This window comes from Chelonia mydas, chromosome 13 (genome assembly GCF_015237465.2).
Source record: "Chelonia mydas isolate rCheMyd1 chromosome 13, rCheMyd1.pri.v2, whole genome shotgun sequence".
Taxonomy (NCBI): domain Eukaryota; kingdom Metazoa; phylum Chordata; order Testudines; family Cheloniidae; genus Chelonia; species Chelonia mydas.
The window spans coordinates 12343939-12364746 of record NC_051253.2 but is presented as its reverse complement, the minus strand read 5'-3'; the positions used below and the strand labels follow the sequence as shown (position 1 = coordinate 12364746).

The 20808-nt window shown below is 42.3% G+C and overlaps 1 protein-coding gene across 1 annotated transcript; it reads left to right on the top strand.

Annotated features, from left to right (window-relative positions):
* On the top strand, positions 1 to 12997 carry LOC122462655. Its single transcript, XM_043526801.1, has 3 exons — positions 1 to 7839; positions 9745 to 9802; positions 10263 to 12997. The coding sequence occupies exons 1-3, from the start codon at positions 7705 to 7707 to the stop codon at positions 11471 to 11473; spliced, it is 1404 nt and encodes a 467-aa protein (XP_043382736.1). The 5' UTR covers positions 1 to 7704; the 3' UTR covers positions 11474 to 12997.
* Positions 12998 to 20808: the final 7811 nt, after the last annotated feature.

Sequence of the window (20808 nt, the reverse complement as noted above, 5' to 3'; positions counted from 1 at the left end):
ACACAGCTGGATCCATACTCCATCCAAGTTCACACATGTAGGAAGACCTTATTCACATACAACTCAACATTACATATGGAAACTCACCCATTCACAGCATACTATGGTATTTATTTCCGGCCAATATATATGAGGGAAGTGGGGTGTATCTAAAGTTAAATAGATAGATCAATACCTAGTTTAAATTTCTGAGTTCACTTTTATATGACTATATTCTCTGTTTATATTGCTCAAATTCTAAGTAGAACAGAAGAAATATATCTAGGAACATACAACAACAACAACAACCCTGTTAATCAGCAAGCAAAGGAAGTGATGAGAGTGTGTGGAGAGAAACCTTTACAAAAGCGACCAGATCAGCTACCTAGACTAGGGAATTGAACTTTTGCCATTTAAGGATGTTAATTAATAAAGTAGGTTTAGAAAACTAAAACAGTTGGCATAAGAACATGACCAGATTTGCTTACTGTTTTAATGGTGTGTTTATTTGTGTCTAATTACCATATGCAATGGCCATGTTTGTGCACACAAATCCGGTAATTAAGCACATGGAAGTTGAGAAGTTGCATATTTAAATGTGAAATCATAGCATCTGTGTTCGAATTAGTCTATGTATTTTTCATGTGCAGTTGTGTGCCAAAAGTATATTTAAAAAAAAATCTTACAAAGTTTGATTTTGGTGGGGGATGGCATGTACCCAATCCACTTGTAATAGTCTTGATATTTAAAGGACATCATGAGCCATCCTTAAAGATTAGACTTCAAGTATTGACACTCCTGTGTAATTATTGGGTCGAATCTTACTTTTATAGTCTTGTTATACAGCATGCCCCTATGCAATCATGGGATTAGAATGGCAGGACGTAGAGTGGGACAACAGAAGAAATATTCCTGTATGTCATACAGAGGCAAAGTTAATGGTAACAAACATGCAGACCTGATGCAACCAGACTGATATATTTATCTGACTCTCCTTTGGATTTATGATTGTACTACATGACGACTCACTCCCAGGAACAGTAACTGAAATAGTGTCTCTAAACTTTTTGCATTACAGCTGATCTGAAAATGCTAATTAAATTTCTTATGAGAATTTCTGGTCTTTCAATCAAAAAAGGAAAACTTCACTGAGAACCAAACACTTCTAACAAGGAAAAAAAAAATCTTCAAAATTTGCTACTGTTTTGACAACAAAACTGACTAGCTCTACTTTGCATAGAGTTGCCTGACAAGGAAAAATCACTAGGACTGAGCGATCTTGGGTCCCAAACCTGCCATTTCTTATGCTGAGTGTTCTTTTAAAAAGTTGTCACTATAAGACACTCTCTTGCTGAAATTTCACCCCATCGCCAGCATTGGTTCAGATCCAGGAGTGGCAGTGATGGGAAGAAACCGAGTGCAGACAATGTCCCAGGCAGTCACTGGCTTTTTTTTTTTAAGGCTCTTTGTCAAACCCTGCTCAAAAGGTCTATGCTGTACGGTGCTTAAAATGACCACAGCCATTTGCACCTCATGTATTTTTGTTGTCTCAGTATTGGTATTGTCGGTAGAGCTGAATGAGTGCTAACAGTACGAAATCTTAGGGAAAATAGACTAGGGGGATAGAGAAGTCCTTTTTTTATTTTATTTTATTTTTTTGCTACTGACTTTGGCTGGATGTGAAGTAGAGCTGTAGATGTAAATGGCTACAGAGTCCATCTCCAATCACCCGTTTCCCCAGCTTTTTCTATTATAAGGTGTAAAACATGAAATTTGCAAATTTCATAATTGTATTTGACTGCACTATCATATCGAAAAAAGGTTAAGGTATTCTACAGCCTTACTATCAGTTTTGGAGAGTTGGCTAAGCAGTAAGGATTTTAGAATTTGCACCCCAGAGATCTGGTGCTTTGTGAAAGAGATTATCATTGTACTAATGATCCTAAATTGGGATATGGCATGCCCTTTTGAACTGCATCTAAATAATAACTAATTATCAAATGTAGTATTTTAGGTTGTTTATTCTGAAAAGAAGCATAAAATACCTTAAATTAACTAGTAAAAATATCTTCCAAATTATAACAAACATACCTTGTTAATTATATGGTTAATTGTGTGATTATCATTAAGGTGATACTCTGTTTTTCTGTCTAATCTTTTTTTCTAAATGTGCTAGGATTGATGCTAATCTTGACCTGGATTTATATTACATTCCCAGTAAAAATGATTGTTTTGCACTGATTTTTGTATCACAAACGTAGTACTTGAGGCTCTGATTCAGGAAACCATCTCAATTCAGGAAGAGCACTTAAGCATGTGCATTAGTCTCACTGAAGTTGATGAGACTTAAGCATATGTTTTTAAAGTTAATCATGTGCTCTCCTGAAGCCAGGTCTTAGATTGTGTTGTTTTGAATTCATGGACTGAAAAGATGTAACCAGATGAAGATAACAAATCTGCTTGTTCTGTCTTCTAAGGCAATTTATATATTCTACTTGTCTGTTGTATTAGTCCTACTTCCAGATTACTCAAACACAACATATTTGATACTTCCTTTGGATACATAACCGTTGGGATGGAAGGTGCTTGTGATGGCTGAGGATGAGGGAACCAATGGCTTTGTTTACTTAAGCCGTGGATGAAATTTCACTTGCATCATAAGATATACCTTCTCAAAACATACGAATTACAAATCCTTTCTTTTTTTATTTTAAAGGAGTGAACTGTTTTGGTGGAACTTCATTGTGCAATGTGTTTAACCAGGAAGCTAGCTAATCTTTCTATCCATTTGGGAACCCCCATTGTTAATGCTGCATCATGAAGTATTTACCCAATGGATATGAGCACATATTTTGCTAATTCTGCATGCTGACTGACTGGTTATGTTGAAGAAATGCTCTGCTCTTCACCTGAAGAGTTCCTTCAATTTAAACTTGCTGTTGTAAATCTCTGTTTATACCAGAAGATGGCACCATTGTTGGTGTCTTCCAGGAAATCTTTAAATAGAGTAATGGATGACTGTCATATACAAACCCTCACTGTACCTTAAAGCTTCTGAAGGAAATTAAAAATGTAAATATGTATCTGCTGTATTTCGAATGCAGAAGTGGATGAAGCTGAGGTCTTTGAAGAGTCCAGTTTTTTTCTCTCTCAGATAAAGTAATCACTTAAATATTTAATAGGGTTTTTTGTCTGATCAACTCTATCCAATATGGAGCACCCAAAACTGCATTTGAGGCCTTCAGGATTTTTATTGTGTGTGAGGAGCTGAAGCAACCAAGCCAATATGCTTCTAAGTACTATATATGAACACTAAAAGTTTGACAACTCTTAGTAGATATTGTACAAAGATCATTCTTGGTCTTTGCAAACTTATATGCTACATTCCATAAAAGCAGATATATTAATTCATAAACAACTAATTACAGTCTGCTGCTATACCACTTTAGGCTGTGAACTAACACATTTAAGCAGGAGAAGGAAAAGTCGGCTTTGCTAGGTTTGTAAGATAACTTGTGGTTCTGGTTGATGGTCTTGAAAATGTTCTTAAACCAGACTCCTGCAGCAAGTGGTGAATGTGAATCACCAAGTGATAAGTCATCCTTTTCAGTCCAAATAGAATCAGATCTGCAGCACAGTGTGATGGGACAGGGTGCTTTCCTTTCAAATGAAACATAAAGCTTATGTTTTTGGTCATTCAAGATCTGGAGGCAAGAAGAGAATGGGGGCCTTGGTCCTGCAGTCTTGCCCAGACTTCAATTTGAGTAACTACATTCTTGCTGCTGTTTTAATTGGCTACAGTATTTATTGCCTGTCCCAGGCTTTTATGTAGTGTTTTACCCCAGAAATTAGGATCGCATGGATATAGTTCCTTAAAATGTTGTGGGATTCTTCACTCTAAATAGCGCTTTGAGAGTACATTGATAACCCATGCTTTTTTAAAACCCCTGCCAAACCTGGTATATTTGGACTTAATATCGGGGGGGAAAGGGTTATTCAGGGGGATGTGATATTGAATAGCCTCTGGAAGGTCACTTGCATCATAAAATTGGCCAGGACAAAGCACTGGAGAATATGCAATAAGGAACAATCCTCGTAAAAAGGATTCTCAAGACTGGGTCTGGGGCACTTCCTATATATATTCCCACAGTTGGGCTTTGTATGTGACTTTCCTGCTTCTTTTGGGTTCTATATCTGTCTCCAAATACTGTTAAACCATCCCTGTCAGGGTTGGCTTTTAGCTCTTGATCTTGAATACATTTCTAGAGTGTAATTGAATTTTTATGCTTTTGGAGTGCACTAGGTTGCACCAGAGGAGAAGGTATATTTGTTTTAAATGCCCAGGGGAGGATGCCTTCTATTTTCTGTACAAAAGATTTATTTTCCCCTGTTGCAAATTAGTCAGTATCTTGGAGTGGAATGAGCTTACTTGGGCTACTTCATGGCTGCCCAAAAAAGGCCATTAGAGCCTGAATCCCTATATTGAGAAGAGCAAAACTGTGACTGTAATTAATTAGCAGATAACAAAGGGCTCACAAAGCTTGGAGGGGGAAAATGATCCCTTGCCTTTAAGGAGTTTGACAAACACTGGACTAGATGAGAGCATCCTCCAACACTACCAGAAAACTGATGTTCAATTAAAAGTGAAGGGTGTTTGAATTTTGAACAAAGCTGGTTTTCTCCTAAGTATTTCTCAACTGGTTGTGTTAAATACGAATTTAAAATATTGTTCATGAAACCACTCTTTATTATCATGTTTCACTTATATGGCATCTCTGATGTCACTGTCCTACCATTTCCTCTCTCAATCACTCTCTTCCAATTAAAAATCTAATGCAAAAAAAAAAAAGGCAGAATTTAAGAAGGAATTTCCAAGGTGTAAAACAAAACCCAAACACACACCCTTGCCAGGCTTTTGCATCATAAAGATGTAAAAAAAGAAGCTCAAAAAATCCCCCCAACCCAATTATTTCTTCCTCTGCAGGCAACCTTCAGCATTTTCCTATTACTATAACTAGCAGAATCGTGGACCTTTACTCATATGTATACAAAGCAGCTGTAATCTCTCCCTATTTAGAGGTAACTCTAGCTATATCTTTTATCTGTTCTTCAGTGGTGTTTGATACAGGAGCTACACCAAAGCACTTCCTTGCATACACAAACCAGAGATTAGGTTTCACCTGATTTAAGAGACTGTCAACCAGACAAAAGCTCCTAGGTTACCTGGCCCACTCCTACTAAATTATTGAAGTGTCTCTTCTAGCTGAATGTATACACTGAGTAATTAGTCAGTAGAAAGCTGACACTGATGAATATTGCATCTCTTTTCTGTTTTAAAGAAATCTGTTTGTATAACCAATACAGAGTAAACATTTGGAATTACTATGGCCATCACCTAGGAAATATTCCAGGCTTATTTTGAATATGATCATATTTAGCATACTTTGCACTCATAGTGCTTTACAAGCAAGTCCAAACCCCCTGGTAAATTTACCTTAGGTAGATAGCATTATCTCCAATTTACAGATGGGTAAACTGAAGCACAGAAATAGTGGCTTGCTTGAAGGTGCTGGGAGTCAGTGACAAAGCTGGAAGTAGAACTTTGGAATCTTGTATTCCAGTTTTAAACTCTAATTCAGTGATACTCAGACTGAGGCTCGGGAGCCATGAATAGCTCTTTAATGTGTCTCATTTGGCTCTTTGCAGCACATTATCTTAAAGTTAGTAACCAATCAGGATGCTTTTATTATTTTATTACCAATTCAGTTATCAACTTGCACTAAGTTATTAACTTCTTTGCTGTGAGAATAATATGTATATATAAAAACTAAATATTTCCCCAGTCATACTGTTTAAATAAGAATAGTACTATTGTTTTATTTACTATGAATTCACACTACTGTGGCTCTTGGGTAACATTGGTTGCTAATTTGGTTCCTGAACCACTGAGGTCTGAGTGTTACTGCTCTAATTATTGGTCTCCACTGCCTACCGGAGCTGGGCCTACTCTATCAGTGAAGCTGCTTTGGTGCACTATAACCTGTAACGCTTGTAGCCATATATTAGACAACTTGCATGATGTGCTGCAATGCTTAACTCTAAATGTGGCTATTTTATACTGATCCTGTTTTCCAAGTGCCTTGGCTCCATCCCTCAGGAGCTTAGAACCTTTGCTTTGCTTATCCGTATATGGAAGGTGACCCACATTAATGCCAAGAAGCTATTTAGCAACTGATCATCAAAACCATTACAACCAACTGACCTTAAAGTGTGGCCAACATCACTTCATTTTTTTGATCTTGGCAGGGGAAGGGCAGTAGCAGCTTCCATTATTGTAATGGCTGCCAAGGTCCCCTTTGCTGGAGCAAACAGCAATAGCATTGCCCTGGATTGGATTATGCTCAAATGGGGCTTATCTAGAAATGAGACTGCATGCTTTTTCAGCTCCTGTTTTGCTCTGCGGTAGGACAGAGGGATACACTCCACTCTGCTAACCTCTCTCACATTTGGCGTGTGCAAAGATGATATTCTGTCATCTTGGATATTGCTATGGGCTCAGTTTAAAAGCCTACATAATAAAAAAAAAATGGGTGTAAACAAGTATTTATTTGCCTGTTATGTAATAATTATTAAACGCGAGCTTTTAAAATCTAAAATTATGTCACAATTATTTCTGCCTTTCTTTATTCTGCATATTTCCCAGCTCACACAATGTAAATCAATGGATGTAGAATTTCTAGCACTGGAAGGAAATGTTAACTTGTCTTCAAATAACTGTTTCCACTGGTTTTTTGTTTGTGTTGGGGTTGATATTTTGTTTTTGGCTTTTTATTTTAAGGTGGAAACATTTGTTATTTTCAGTGTTTTATAAAAGTTTGGGTTACAAAATCTAAATCTTTGGCTGTTAGTTTACAGCCTCCTGTAAGATACTAGGAAAGATACTAGGGAGCAGAGTAAGGCAGTTTGGGTAAAATAAGATGTGGCTTGGAGAGGTAAATTCACCAGTTACACCTGCAGAGAAGTCAGTGGAATTACACTAGTAGAGAATCTGGCCCTCAAATGCCAGTTAACCCCCTCAACTCTCCATCCCAAACTTATTTTCAAATCCTTAAACTTCTGGCAACTTTCTGTGTACACATAAGGTCCCGTAATTTTATTACCAAAACTTGAACCAAACCATTATCTTTTCACTCCAACATAAATTCCAGAAGGTCAAGATAGAATTCAGACCCCAAAAACTGAACCAGACCTACAAATACAGATCTTTCTTGGGGCAGGTAAAGCAGTTTAGCTCATTCAAAAGAGGGACTTGATATACACGAGTTATATATGCACAGTGCTTCATAATATAATGTACATCTCTGTCTATCTAATTCTTGAAATATAAAAGAAATGAAAGAGAGACGGCAGATAAGAAAGACAAAGATTATATAGAGGGATGGGGTGGAAGAGATCAATAGAGAGAATTGCTTAAGAAAATCTGTTTCATTGGAGCCTTCTACTAAGCCCTGGTTGGGCTTGGGTCCTTGAGAGGCTATTAAGATATTTGGTCCGTATGACAGTCTGAGTCACATTCAAGACTGACATAGGTCCATCATCACAATGGTCTGGCCTAGCTTATCCACCTCACTACCTTTCTTTGGTGATGCTGTTGCCATGACCAGCACCATTGGGAAGACAAGAGTAAAGATGGTGTACTAACCGCTGCCAACTCCTCTTCTAACTATGGCTCTGCTAGGAGAGAAGATTCCCAATAGCTGCCTCTCCATCAGTGAGTCCTACCAGAATGTACTAGCTACCATCCTACTCTTGTTGGGGCTCCTTGCCTTACTGGATAATGCCATCAAAATTGCTCTCCTGGTAAGCAAGCAATGTTGTGGGTGAGGAGGGTTACTTCTTCTGTTAGGCCAATGACACTTTTCTTTGAGTCATTACTAACCACAGGGCCCGAACTAGATGCTCCTCTCCTGAATCAGTACTGACCCCTGCGTCCAAGCATTTTATTTATCTACTGGAATTAAGAAAAATATTTTTAGGGGTTCATCCCCTGCCCTGGGTGTTTATCTCATAACTTAAAAACAAAGTGGTAAGCAGTGCTGTGTTGGAGGGAGAGGTGTGAGTTACTAATTAGGGGGCATTCTCTCCTCTGAGTCAGTCTTGATGCCACTGCCACAGTGCGACGTTAGGGGGCACTGTATTGCACTGGGTGATTCACTGGGCATTTTTGCCATTCCATGGTGATAGCTTGGTGCTAGGGGGAGCTGTGCTCCGTGGAACGTGGTGAGGGACTCAGTATGGGCATTCTGCCCTAAGTTACAATGAATCTACTGCCCTGATATGGCACTAGGTGGTGCTGTGCTGATTGAACCTTCTGGAAAGACAGAAAAGGTCTTCTGAGCACTTATGATCATCTAAGATCATCTGGCAATTTATGTAAAAGACAAGAGTTTAATCATGGTGTCTTGCTCAAATTCCAGTCTCAGTGACTGGTGATTCTCTCCTCTCTCAGTGCCAATTGCATATAGTCTTTATTTCCTATCCTAAAGTGGTTATCCCTGGTCAGCTGCCACCATCCACCCCACAGCTGGCTGCCCCTCTGCAGTGAATGATCCCTGTTCATTTGTTGTATTTGAAAAAGGAGGCTAGATAACTTTATGGCTAATAACATTTGTAGTTATGCCCCTGAGAGAGAAGGGTAATTAGCTGTTATGCTGATCTCCTGCAGCAGAGAGCTAAAGGGCATTTCCTCCCCCTGAATGGCATTCCACAGTTGGCTAGCTGCATTAGGGATTTTAACACTTTCTTCTAGAGGCATTGGTCACCCGGGAGGAGAGATATCAGATCATTAGCTGATCTGATCTGATCTGTCAGGAACTGGGATTCTAGACCAAATGGACCTGTGGCCTGATTTAATATAGCAGGTTGGGGGAGAGGGAAGTATCAGATTAAGTGAAGCAATGGTGTGGGATACAGGATAGATATGGCAGGATGTGGGTGTCTGATCCACTATTACAGATATATTCCTATTCTGAATACAGTTCTGTTTTATTGCTGTTAATAAGGTTCATACAGATATGACTGCCTAAATATCCCCCATGTGATACTAGGGCCAAGGCATCTTGAAGATTGTGGGGGTTTTGTTTTTTTTGTTTTGCAACAAGAATGGGTGGGCAATTCCTAGCAAGTTTGCCCTGCAATTTCAGGTGCGATCACATTACAAGTTTGCTCAGTGGATACTGAATTTTTTGAAGGCTCTTACACTTGCCGTTCAGGTACAACCAGGTCAAGAATTTTTTAACTAATGTTTTTTCATCAAAAATGCCAATTCATTGGAACTGAAGCTGTTTGTAGGAAAGGGTTGATTACAATGAATTGACATTTTTGAAATGGAAAGTTGTATTTTTGTTTCCAAATATAAGTCAGATTATAGCTTAAAAAAAGCCAAAACCAAAATTAAAACTTTTGATTGACCTGAACCAAATTTTTTTCAGATTTTCGGTTTGTGAAAAACTTTGAGATTGACTTTTTGTCCTTGTTCAAAATGGGAAAATTCTTCAAAATCTTGAAAATTCTCATGGAATGGGAAAACCATTTGCTGCTCCACTCTAGGATCACAGGTCATATCCTGATCCTATTGAGGTCAATGATGAAACTCCCATTGACTTGAAAAGGGACAGGAATTCAGGGAGGCAAAAGTATCTGTACTAGAGAAAAGCTGCTAACCACAATGGCCACTGGTTTTCTCTCCTTCTTCCCTTCTTTCAGGTCTGGATTTACCTGTGTCAGTTTCTGAAGAGAATCTTCCACTATTTCATCACCAAAGGTAAATTGAGGAAGATGAGGAAATGTTCAATTTGGTTCATTTGTTCTAAACTGTTTTGGGCCAGTTCTTATTAGATGACACAGTGCTCTAAATGCTGGTGTCTGCAGGAGCCCTGTCTACACTAGCCCTCATACTCACCATTACTACCACCAGCAGAACTGCACCAGGATTAGCAGCAGTGGGAAATTTGAGAACAAAATCTTCAGTGTAGATGTAGCCTGTTTGTGTCTCTTTCACTCTCCTTTCCTTTCTCTCTTTCTGTTTCTGTCCTTTACCTTCCCCCTCCATCTCTTCCACGGTCACTGTGCAGGCAGGTCAGGGGAAGAGGGAAGAAAGGAACCAGACATTGTCTGGCCAGAGATTACATGAACTTACTACAATAGGTTAGCCACCACATGGACACTGTACTTCTGTTAATTCATTTCTTCATTTTTTATTCTTCCTCTTCATTCCCCTGAAGCCTACGGATGGATCAAGGCACTAACAGCCATTTCCTGCAGCAAGAAATCCAGCAGCTGGAAGGAGCTGGTTCTGACCAAAGGCCACAGGAATATCTCCATGTTGCACTTCCACTGCACTCTGGATCCTCTGAGGCTAACCGTGAACATGAATAACCTAAATGGGCCGAAAAGCCACTGTCCCCAGGGTCATAGGAAGGGCAAGGGTTACCATGGTTCCTGGCCAACCCATCAAGACACGGATGATGAGAAAGCCAGTTGGTATGGGCACCAGCAGCAACACCGTCAGGTGAACAACCGGCCTAACCCCGGTCAACGTTACCATGACTGGGAGAGTCAGTCCAGCTCCCGTCACTCAGACAGTGACAGTCCGCAGCCAGTGTGCCCGGCCGGATCCACTGTGTCATCAGTGCGTTTTCACATCAGCACCCCAGAGCAGGTTGCCAAGGCCAGAGGCAGCTTGGTTGACTGGGGTATTTACATACACAACCCACAGAGGGTCACTGGGGTTAAAGAGCTTGGCCTGGACAGTGCAGGAGAAGCTACGCAACTGCAGAGTTCCCTGCATCAATCTGCTGTTCCAAACACAGAAGGACCCATCGGCCTCCATTCAGAGTGCTCTGCTGTGCACATTCACCCCCAAGTCAGTGAGGCACACTTCATACCCAGCCCAATCTTCCCAGGCCCTAAGCGGGTAGTGTACTCTGCCCTGGCTCCCACCCCAGAGTCCAGAACCTGTCTCAACAATGATTACCACCACCCAGTGTCCCAGGCATATCATCAGAGGAGTCCTGAGCACCATCCTGGGACTGAATTTCACCAGTGCTTGCCACTTGTCCAGCGAGCCGAAGTCTACATCTATCTTGTCAACCCACCGCCTCCCAGCCCAGAGTGCACCACTGAACGGTCCACCCACCCCTTTTCAGCATCTCACACCATCTTGGTCAAGGACACATTGGCAAACCGGGTATCTGTTGGCCACACCTGGGAAAGTTCCAACCAAGGCCCAACAGGGCAGATTATCTGTGACACCCACACACAACGCAAGAGTATCTGGGAGAGAAAACACCAAGCTAGCACTCTGCAGTTGAGCCCAGACTATGAGAAGCTGGCAAGAAGCAGTGATGGTGCCAACCTGATCCACAATCCACCTCTCCTGGCAGACACGACAAGAGGAGGTTCTGAAACAGCACCACCCAACATTAGCAATTGAAGGTACCATACAACTGGATTTACCACCCAGCTGACTTCAATTCCTGGCATGGATAAGATTCGGATGCCTGGTGAACCCTGGGGGACCTGAACTAGGTGGGTGGGAATAGTACAAATGGCATTCTCTGCTATTTTGTGGTACTCTCAGGACGTGCTGGGTTCAATAAACAGCAAATCACAAAGCTCCTAGTTACGCAGATTCTCTATAGTGACAGCTGGGGGTGTGGGAAGAGCCCAGGTGGCATGGCTTCTGCATATAAGAAGCCGCAATTCACTTGTACATTTTGACCCCACCCAGGTGTCCTAGGTATGCATTGCAATTCAGTCTCTGTGGCAGGAATGCTCAAATGAGTTTGAGCTCTGTGATTTCTCCTCTAGGTATTAATTTTGGGCACATAACTGTCGTCTCTCACCTCCCCGCCGCCGATTTAAAAACACTTTTTATAGTTTGTTATTTTTATTAAGTGGTTTACACCAGAAGGTGTGGTTAGAGATACAGTTGGTGAGTAAATATACATGGAAACCTGCCTACAAACCCAATTCAGGACCTACCTAAGTGCTCAGAGATAAAAACACCTAAGCCTAGATAAAAGGCCAGAGGAGGAATGTTTACAGGCATAAAGCACAATATATGTTTAGTAGGTATAATAAAATGTGTCTCTGGTCTTGGCACAAATGAGAAACTTCCTGCAGACCATCTTGGGATCAAGAATAGAAATAGCCATTCTGATGAAGACTCCAGTTCTCATCCCCATCCCATACCATCCTGGGAAACCGGTGTAAAGCATGCTCATGGGGTATCAGAGTTTGAGAAGCGTGCCTTACACGTGCCCTTCCTATCTAGGGATGTCACTCCTGTCAGTCTCTCAGTTACCTACATTCCGCACAAATTTCATGTCCCCTTACTTTTTATTGATGAAAATTATTTACATCATTAAAAATAAGCAATCATGGAACTCAGATGAAAAGCTGTTTACACGGCACTGAATCCTGCAGCATGTATGTATAATTTAAGTTTCATGTATGTATAATTTTTGTGCTCCTCTTCGAAGGTCTTTATTATCTATTGCATCCAATATATGGACCTTGGCAGGCTGAGAGCTTTGGTGAGAGGAGCCTGGCTTGCTGTGGAAGCATTTTGTATGACCTGCCATTGCAGTTTGAACTCAGGGGATCCTTTGCAATACCTGCTCTAAATAGGCTGCAAGCAGAGTACTTCTGTGGTCTAACAAGTGCTCACAAGAGCTGGGCTTGGCACATCTTAATGAGTTTGCAACAGAGGGCATGCCTCCCAGCCCAAGTAGCCAAATACACACTAGCTCCGCTTGAGCTAGCATGCTAAAAATAGCAGTGTGGATGTTGCAGCACCAGTGTACATCTGAGTACAAGCCCACCTGAACCCCTGGGTCTGTACTGGGGTTGATAGCCCATGCTGCAACATAGAATCATAGGACTATAAGGGACCTTGAGAGGTCATCTAGTCTAGTCCCTGGCACTCATAGCAGGACTAAATATTATCTAGACCACCCCTGACAGGTGTTTGTCCAACCTGCTCTTAAAAATCTCCAATGATGGAGATTCCACAACCTCCCTAGGCAATTTATTCCAGTGCTTAACCACCCTGACAGGAAGTTTTTCCTAATGTCCAACCTAAACCTCCCTTGCTGCAATTTAAGTCCATTGCTTCTTGTCCTATCATCAGAGCTTAAGAAGAACAATATTTCTCCCTCTTTCTTGTAACAACCTTTTATGTGCTTGAAAACTGTTATGTCCCCTCTTAGTCTTCTCTTTTCCAGACTAAACAAACCCAATTTTTTCAATCTTCCCTCACAGGTCCTGTTTTCAAGACTTTTAATAATTTTTGTTGCGCTTCTCTGGACTTTCTCCAATTTATCCACATCTTTCCTGAAATGTGGTGCCCAGAACTGGACACAATACTCCAGTTGAGGCCTAATCAGCGCAGAGTAGAGCAGAAGAATTACTTCTCGTGTCTTGCCTAAAACACTCCTGCTAATACATCCCAGAATGTTCGCTTTTTTTGCAACAGCGTTACAAAAATATTTAGCTTGTGGTCCACTATGCCCCTGACTATGACCCATCAACACTGCTATTATTAGTACGCTAGCTGGAGCGGAGCTAGCTCATGTCTGGCTACCCAAGCTGGGAGGCATGCTCCCAATAGGGGTGTAGACAAAAACCTGTTAGGCCTTAGCTACGCTAGGACAAGAGATTGTGATTGGCACTATGCTGCCTAGCACATCAACTACCAAGACTTTGTCCGTAGTGTAGACAGCTATTAAACTATAAGCTCATTGTTCTTGTTTGTACAGCCACTAGAACAACAGGCCCAGGACATTAAGTAACCATTGGAACAAGTTACCAAGGACCGTGGTGGATTCTCCATCACTAACCATTTTAAAATCAAGATTGGATGTTTTTCTAAAAGATATGCTCTAAGAATTATTTTGGGGAAGTTCCCTGGCCTGTGTTATCATCTAGTCTGACCTGTATCAGAATGGTCCCTTCTGGCTCTGGAATCTATGACTGGGGATCCTACTTGTTACCACCGTGGAAACAATAATAATTAATAATTTAAATAAATAAATAGCTGGTCAAGATAGACTCTAGCGGGGAGCTTACCTAAGAGTATCAACCATGGCCTCTTTTCCTAGTGTTATCAATGGCCTAAGGGTCACATTCTGCTGCCAACCGACATTCCATAGAAGGTAAAAGTAAGCTGTAACAAATTAAGTCTGGAGATGTGAGAGTGTTGGAGAATACCGAATCCGGGCTAATACCTATTTTCAAAGCACTGTGCAATGTCTGTTGTGAATCCCCAATTCTGAAATAACTCAGAAGATTAAGCTGTTCCCATCAAAAGACTCCAACCGAAGCAACACACCTGGGCAAGGGAGAGGTCCTCTGTTTGAATGTTTTATTAAAAGTGACCCACAAAGGATTATAAAAGCAGGTCTATTGGAGAAGCAGCAGCACAGAGATGAGCAAAGGTCACCATGCGTTCAGGCCACCAAAGCTGAAAAGCTAAGAGAAAGAGAAAGGGCTGGAGAGTGTATTTCCTCCTACAAAGCAAACCAAATATGACTCAGTGCAACTTCCCCCCAGGATGTCTCAACCCTTCTGCCACTCTCAGACTGGATAATGGCCAGCATCCAGATTAAGCATTAGTAAAACTGATAAGCCAAACAATTCCCACAGTATATTTCTTGTTCTTCGAATAACTAACTTAACCACAGAGCGTCCAAAAGGGATGTCCCATCCAAGGTTGCTGCAGTAACCAACAAGCAAGGTCTCCATAGCAAATCCAAGTGCAAAGCCCTTAGAGCCCGGCAAAAAACAGCAGGGTTAACTGAAATAGGCCAAAGCTCCACAGTAGCTCTGCTCAGTTTTAAAAATAGTAATCATCAGTTCCGTGTGATGAGGCCTGATCCAAAGCCCACTGAAATGTGGGCATTCAATGGCCATGGGATCAGACCCATGATAGACACATACTTCACAGGCCTCTCCCAAGGAGAAACCAGAGAGAGATGGGGAATTGCTTGGAAAAGCTCACAGGGGGGGGTCCTTCCTCAGCAGCCCTAGAATTGTCTGGGACAGGGGTGGCCAACCTGTGGCCCCAAAGCCGCATGCGGCTCTTCAGAGGTTAATATGTGGCTCCTTACCTAGGCACTGATTCCGGGGCTGGAGCTATAGATGCTAATTCCCCAGTGTGCTGGGAGGTGCTCAGTGCTCAACTCCCTGTTCTGCCCTAAGCCCTGTCCCCACTCTACCCCTTTCCCCAAGGCCCCTGCCCCTTCCCCGAGCCTGCCATGCCCTCGCTCCTCCCTGCTCCCCCGCATAGCCTCCTGCGCATGTGAAACAGCTGATTGCGGGGGGGAGGCAGGAAGGGGGAGTAGGCGCTGATTGGTGGAGGCTGCCAGCAGGCGGGAGGTGCTGGGGGTGGAGGAGCAGATGGGGGGCTGCTGACTTTTTACTGTGGCTCTTTGGCAATGTACACTGGTAAATTCTGGCTTCTTCTCAGGCTCAGGTTGGCTACCCCTGGTCTGGGAGGAAGTCCACTCACCCTAATAGGTTCTGACTAGTCTTCCTCCCTCATTCTCACCTCCCATAAAGGTAGCCTTGCCCACTTTATTTTCACTATATTTACTCTTTCCCTCTCTGGTATGATTGCTGGTAGTCAGGGCTCTTTTGGCTACGGTCGTAACACCTACATTATGGGGCAACACAGTTCTTTTACTACAGTCCTGTGTTCTGGGATGTGGCTCAGCCAAGTCACACCAGCAGCTGAGCCCGCTTTTGCAAAGTAACTGGGAAGTCAAAGTAAATAGAGGCTGACCATAATTTTTCTCCAGTTCTGGAAGTACTCTACTGGTGCAGCCTGCCTGCATGCGAGGAGAAAGAGGAACTGGAGCTCAGACATGTCATAGAGGTGCTGTGTGTGCGCTCATGGAGAAAGCGGGTGATATTGTTCTCTACACACATTTCCTGCTGGCTGACATGGGGGTGAGCATTTGTTCAGCTCTCAAAAGAGGGTGGAAGTATTAGCCTTCTGTTCTTGTGCAGGAGCAGGGAATCTGTTATGAGCCTGATCCTGCACAACTTAGATCAAGTGGAGATTTGCTATTGCCATCCATTGGAGCAGGATGAAGAACTAGGGAAGGAGGGTACGTGAAATCAGTGAGTTTTGTAATTATACGTTTGTAATCCGAGAAGGAGCCCACACACTTCTAATGGCAGAAATAAGGTAGGCATAAGCGGCATGAATCAATGATCATGAAGACTCTAGGCCTAGGAACACTAAGAATTGGTCATATGGCAGGGAAAATGTGTGACCGTCCAGAGGCTCTCTGCACTATACATTGTGGAAGGGCAGCAATGGCTCGTGACTCCACCAACACGTGTATGTCACAAAACAAAACATAAGATTACATCAGGCATACCATTTTTCAAACATTGACTCTCTTTATTGCAAAATGGCATGATCTTGTCATTCATGCAGTTAGGCTGGGAGATACTCAGCCAGAACTATTAACATGGGGCCCGATCCTGCCTCACTGTAGTCAATGTGGCCTTGAAGGGGAACGTGACACTTTGAGAAACAGGAAGGTGGACTGCTCCCTCCTTAATCATTCATGAAGTCTAGTGAAGCAATAGAATCAATGCAACAAAATATATAAATGGATGACTGTGGAGTTCAGATTTCAAAATATTTTTTTGCCTTAAAATAACTGGCTTTTTGTTTGGGGGCTTTTATAAAAGAAAAATATCTTTAGACAACTCTAGTCCAAATCTGTTTTTCCCAAATGTTCATCCTACAAAGGCAAGACAGACTAAGAAGAGCTTTTTATTGTGGACAGACTTCTACCTCTAGTAATGGGCCCTGGTACAGAACCCTCTCCTTCCCAGCCATACACACAGAAGGTAAAATCTGTTTGCTTGGTTTACTTCCAGAAACTCTTAGCAATATGATCAAGTAAGCAGCAGGTCAGATTCCCAAAAGAGGACACCGGAAGAACTGTCATACCAGTGTCAAGAACATGTCTGGGAAGATTTGTGGGTATGAAACACTAAATAAAAGTAAAATGGCCACATGACTTGTCATATGTTGCCAGTGCTTCTACTTTTATATGCTTCACCATGATAATGGGAAAAAATCAGATTTAGATTTTTCTTGTCAAATTACTTTATTTAACTTTTAAGTACTATGTAGAACGAGACCAGTTACTCTTCTATGTGCACTGGAGGAAAGTAACATTTGGAAAAGAATCTAATTGATTAAACAGTATTACAGATTTGCAACAATAGCTATGTTTAATGCCCACCTTCTTGGTCTTTCAATTCTTTGTTAAAAGCAGGGCTGGGGTTCAGCTGGTATGCAATAGCATGGCGTACTGACAGCTCTCTGAAATTACTGTCTTGTTTTCCCACACAGTCAGTTTTCATTTCAAAATAGCAGCAGCAACAACAACAACAAAGTCTCTGGTTGTCATGGTTGTGATGAGAACCTCAGAACTGGGACCCGAGTCTACAAGATGCAGCGATGGCTATGGGCATGTCTCCATAGCAGCTGGGAGGCATAAAGTCCAACGTAGGCAGACATATATGTGCTCACGGGGCTTGAGCTAGCAACCTAAAAATAGCAGCATAGCCAGGGCAACACAGGCAGCGGCTTGGGCTAGCCAGCCAAGTACATACCTGCAGGGTTGGGCAGGGCAGCTAGGCTGAGCTGTCAGGCCACACTGCTATTTTTTGGTGCCAGCCTGAGCAGAACTAGCTGGTGTATGGGGAATTACACATCTTATCTGCTGGGTAGACTTCCTCTCTGTGAGTCTGCAGAGAGTCTGGAACATTATCTCTGAGAGGTTTGAACTGCCCCATTCATCTATGTGAAGTGTCAATTCTGATGCCTAGTGATGATAATGTAAATATTGTTTGTGAAGGGTTCGGTCACAGAGACCCCCTTGGGACTGTCACCTGATGTGCTGAGTTTACCTCTGGGCCCATTTTGCCTGCCAGCTTGGGACTCCAGAACCTTGTCTTGTTGAGCCAGACACACTAGCCTGCTGCAACACTGATCCAGGTTTGGGCCATGCCCCCAAAGCTGCAGACTTTAACCAAAAACTGCTCAGCAGGTCACCTATCTCCAGCACCCAGACACCCAGCTCCCAATGGGATCCAAACCCTAAATAAATCCGTTTTACTCTGTATAAAGGTTATACAGGGTAAACTCATAAATTGTCCGTCCTCTATAACACTGATAGAGAGATATGCACAGCTGTTTGCTCCCCTAGGTATTAATCACTTACTCTGGGTTTATCAATAAACAAAAGTGATTTTATTAAGTATAAAAAGTAGGATTTAAGTGGTTCCAAGTAATAACAGACAGAACAAAGTAAGTTACCAAGCAAAATAAAACAAAACACGCTAGTCTAAGCCTAATACATTAAGAAAGTGATTACAGGTAAATCTCACCCGCAGAGATGTTCCAATAAGCTTCTTTCACAGACTGGACTCCTTCCTAGTCTGGGCCCAATCCTTTCCCCTGTTAGTCCTTGTTAGTTCCGGCAGGCATTTTAGGTGAAAAGCAGGGGCTTTCTCATGACTGGGATCCCCCTTGTCCTGCTCCACCCCCTTTTATAGCTTTGGCACAAGGCGGGATCCTTTGTCTCTCTGGGTCCCCATCCCTCCTAAATGGAAAAGCACCAGGTTTAAGATGGATTCCAGTATCAGGTGACATGGTCACATGTCACTGTAAGAACTCATCTTTCATTAAAGTGGCTGGTCTACACAGGCAGACTTGCAGGTAAACAGAGCCATTTACAGTCAATTGTCCTAGTCAATGGGAGCCATCAAGATTGTAAACCACCATTAATGGCCCACACTTTGCATAATTACAATAGGACCTCAGAGTTATACTTCATATTTCTAGTTTCAGATACAAGAATGATACATTCATGTAAATAGGATGAATATATTCAGTAGGTTATAACCTTGGTAATGATACCTTACAAGAGACCTTTTGCATAAAGCATATTCCAGTTACATCATATTCACATTCATAAAGCATATGGAGTGCAGAGTCACACTGTTAACTATTTAATTGCTGATGTAAGAAAGCAGAGGGAGATTCACAGCACCGTACAATTCACTGAGTCATGTCTCCTTTTGGTGCCACAAGCGGCTAGTGTTTGGGAGGTACCATCACTTACTGTTCTCCCATCATGAAGGAGCCAAGCTGAAGGAGACTAGCAAAGCCCAGGGGCATATCCAATGTCCCACCCAAGGAGAGCCAAGCTCAAGGAGCCCAATGGAGCTCAGAGAACTCGTATTATCATATTTTAAACATCTGTACAATCTACTGTGAACACTCTCATTTTGGCAACTCATGTGGGTGGAGCTTATTTTGTGGGCAGAACTTGGAAGAGTAGAACTAGTATCATTTTCCCTTCAAGTCAACCCCTGTTTAAAACACACTTTTCCGACAAAGCCTTTTAACAATAACTCACCAACGAAAGAAAATTGTCTGTCTGTCCTGCTTCGAGAAAGAGCTAATGTAGATTGTGTACTGTCTGTTTAAGTCAGACTGTACACGCCTGACCTTGTCTACTCTGGCTTTTCTTTTAAAATCTCCCACCTTTGCAGCTCCGTTTGTGGTAGCAGAGGTGGAAGTGCTAGTGTAGATCAGCTGCCAGTGTTTTAACTGCTGTGTCATCTGCAGTGCTGCACAGGGGGAATTATAGCTGTGGGAGATTTTAAGAAAAATGGCAGCGTAACCACAGTCCTTGGGGCAGTGCAGCACCCATGTATTCCTCTGTGTCCATGTACATTGAAGGTGCTCCTTAAAAAATAGCAATACATTAAAAGAGACATGTCAGATAGCTTATTTGAAAAACAAAAGACTGAGGGCATAACCAGAAGTGTGTGAGCTGAGGAGGAACTGCAGCAGCTCATTTAGTGCATCCCTGAGGAGGGAGGCAGAACAGATTTCCTCACCATCTAATCCATCTCTGGATAGGCCTTGAATGTTAGCAGAGGAGTGGGCTCTCACAGTCTTTTAGTTATAGGGTACACAAAAATGGGCCAACCGAAAGAATCCCTTTGTCATACAGTACTCAGAGAGGGAAAACTTATGGGATTTAAGAACATAGGAGACAGGCAAAGAACCACCCAGGATAGACAGGGATGGTGGAGCCTTATTTGTGCCCTAGGTGACAGCTGGTGGAACAGGAAGCATTCAGACTCAGATACAGGGTGCCTAAGCTGCACCCAGAAAACACGTGTATGTGCCTAATGTGCACGCTTTGTGTTTGCACACTCAAATGGCTGCTTTGCACATGCAAACACCTGCTCATACATACACCAGTTGTACTGGTGAAATGTAGAAGGGCCAGTTTAGAAATGAGGTTGATAAAGGCACCCAGCGCCTCATCTCTATATTCATTTTTTCCAGTGCTTGAGCTAAAAGTGTAGGCCTGTCCCCTGTACTACGTGATAAAAGAGAACAAGTTGTCCCTGCCTTCTCCATCTAGCACCCCTTTGTGGTCTAGTGCAGTCCCAAAGCACAAAGTGAGCCAGCCAGGCAAGGCACGCAAGCCCTTTGATGAATTTATCTGAGTGGCTGAAAATGTGCCAGTGATTAAATATTTGCAGTCACGATTGCTGCAAAGTTTAAAAAAAAAAACCTCGTTTTAAGCGGCTTTTACTGGCGGGCTCCTGGGCACAAACATTTGCTTTGCAAACGTATGTTTCCTACTCAAATTCAGTGCTGCCCGCTCCCCCTTTCAGTCTACCCTATTCAGCTTGCCTCTGTCCTCCTGC

Coding starts and splice junctions, on each gene's coding strand:
- LOC122462655 (XM_043526801.1), top strand. CDS start 7,705: ATGGCTCTGCTAGGAGAGAAGATTCCCAATAGCTGCCTCTCCATCAGT. Junction 7,840..9,744: donor CCATCAAAATTGCTCTCCTG/GTAAGCAAGCAA, acceptor CCCTTCTTTCAG/GTCTGGATTTACCTGTGTCA. Junction 9,803..10,262: donor CCACTATTTCATCACCAAAG/GTAAATTGAGGA, acceptor ATTCCCCTGAAG/CCTACGGATGGATCAAGGCA.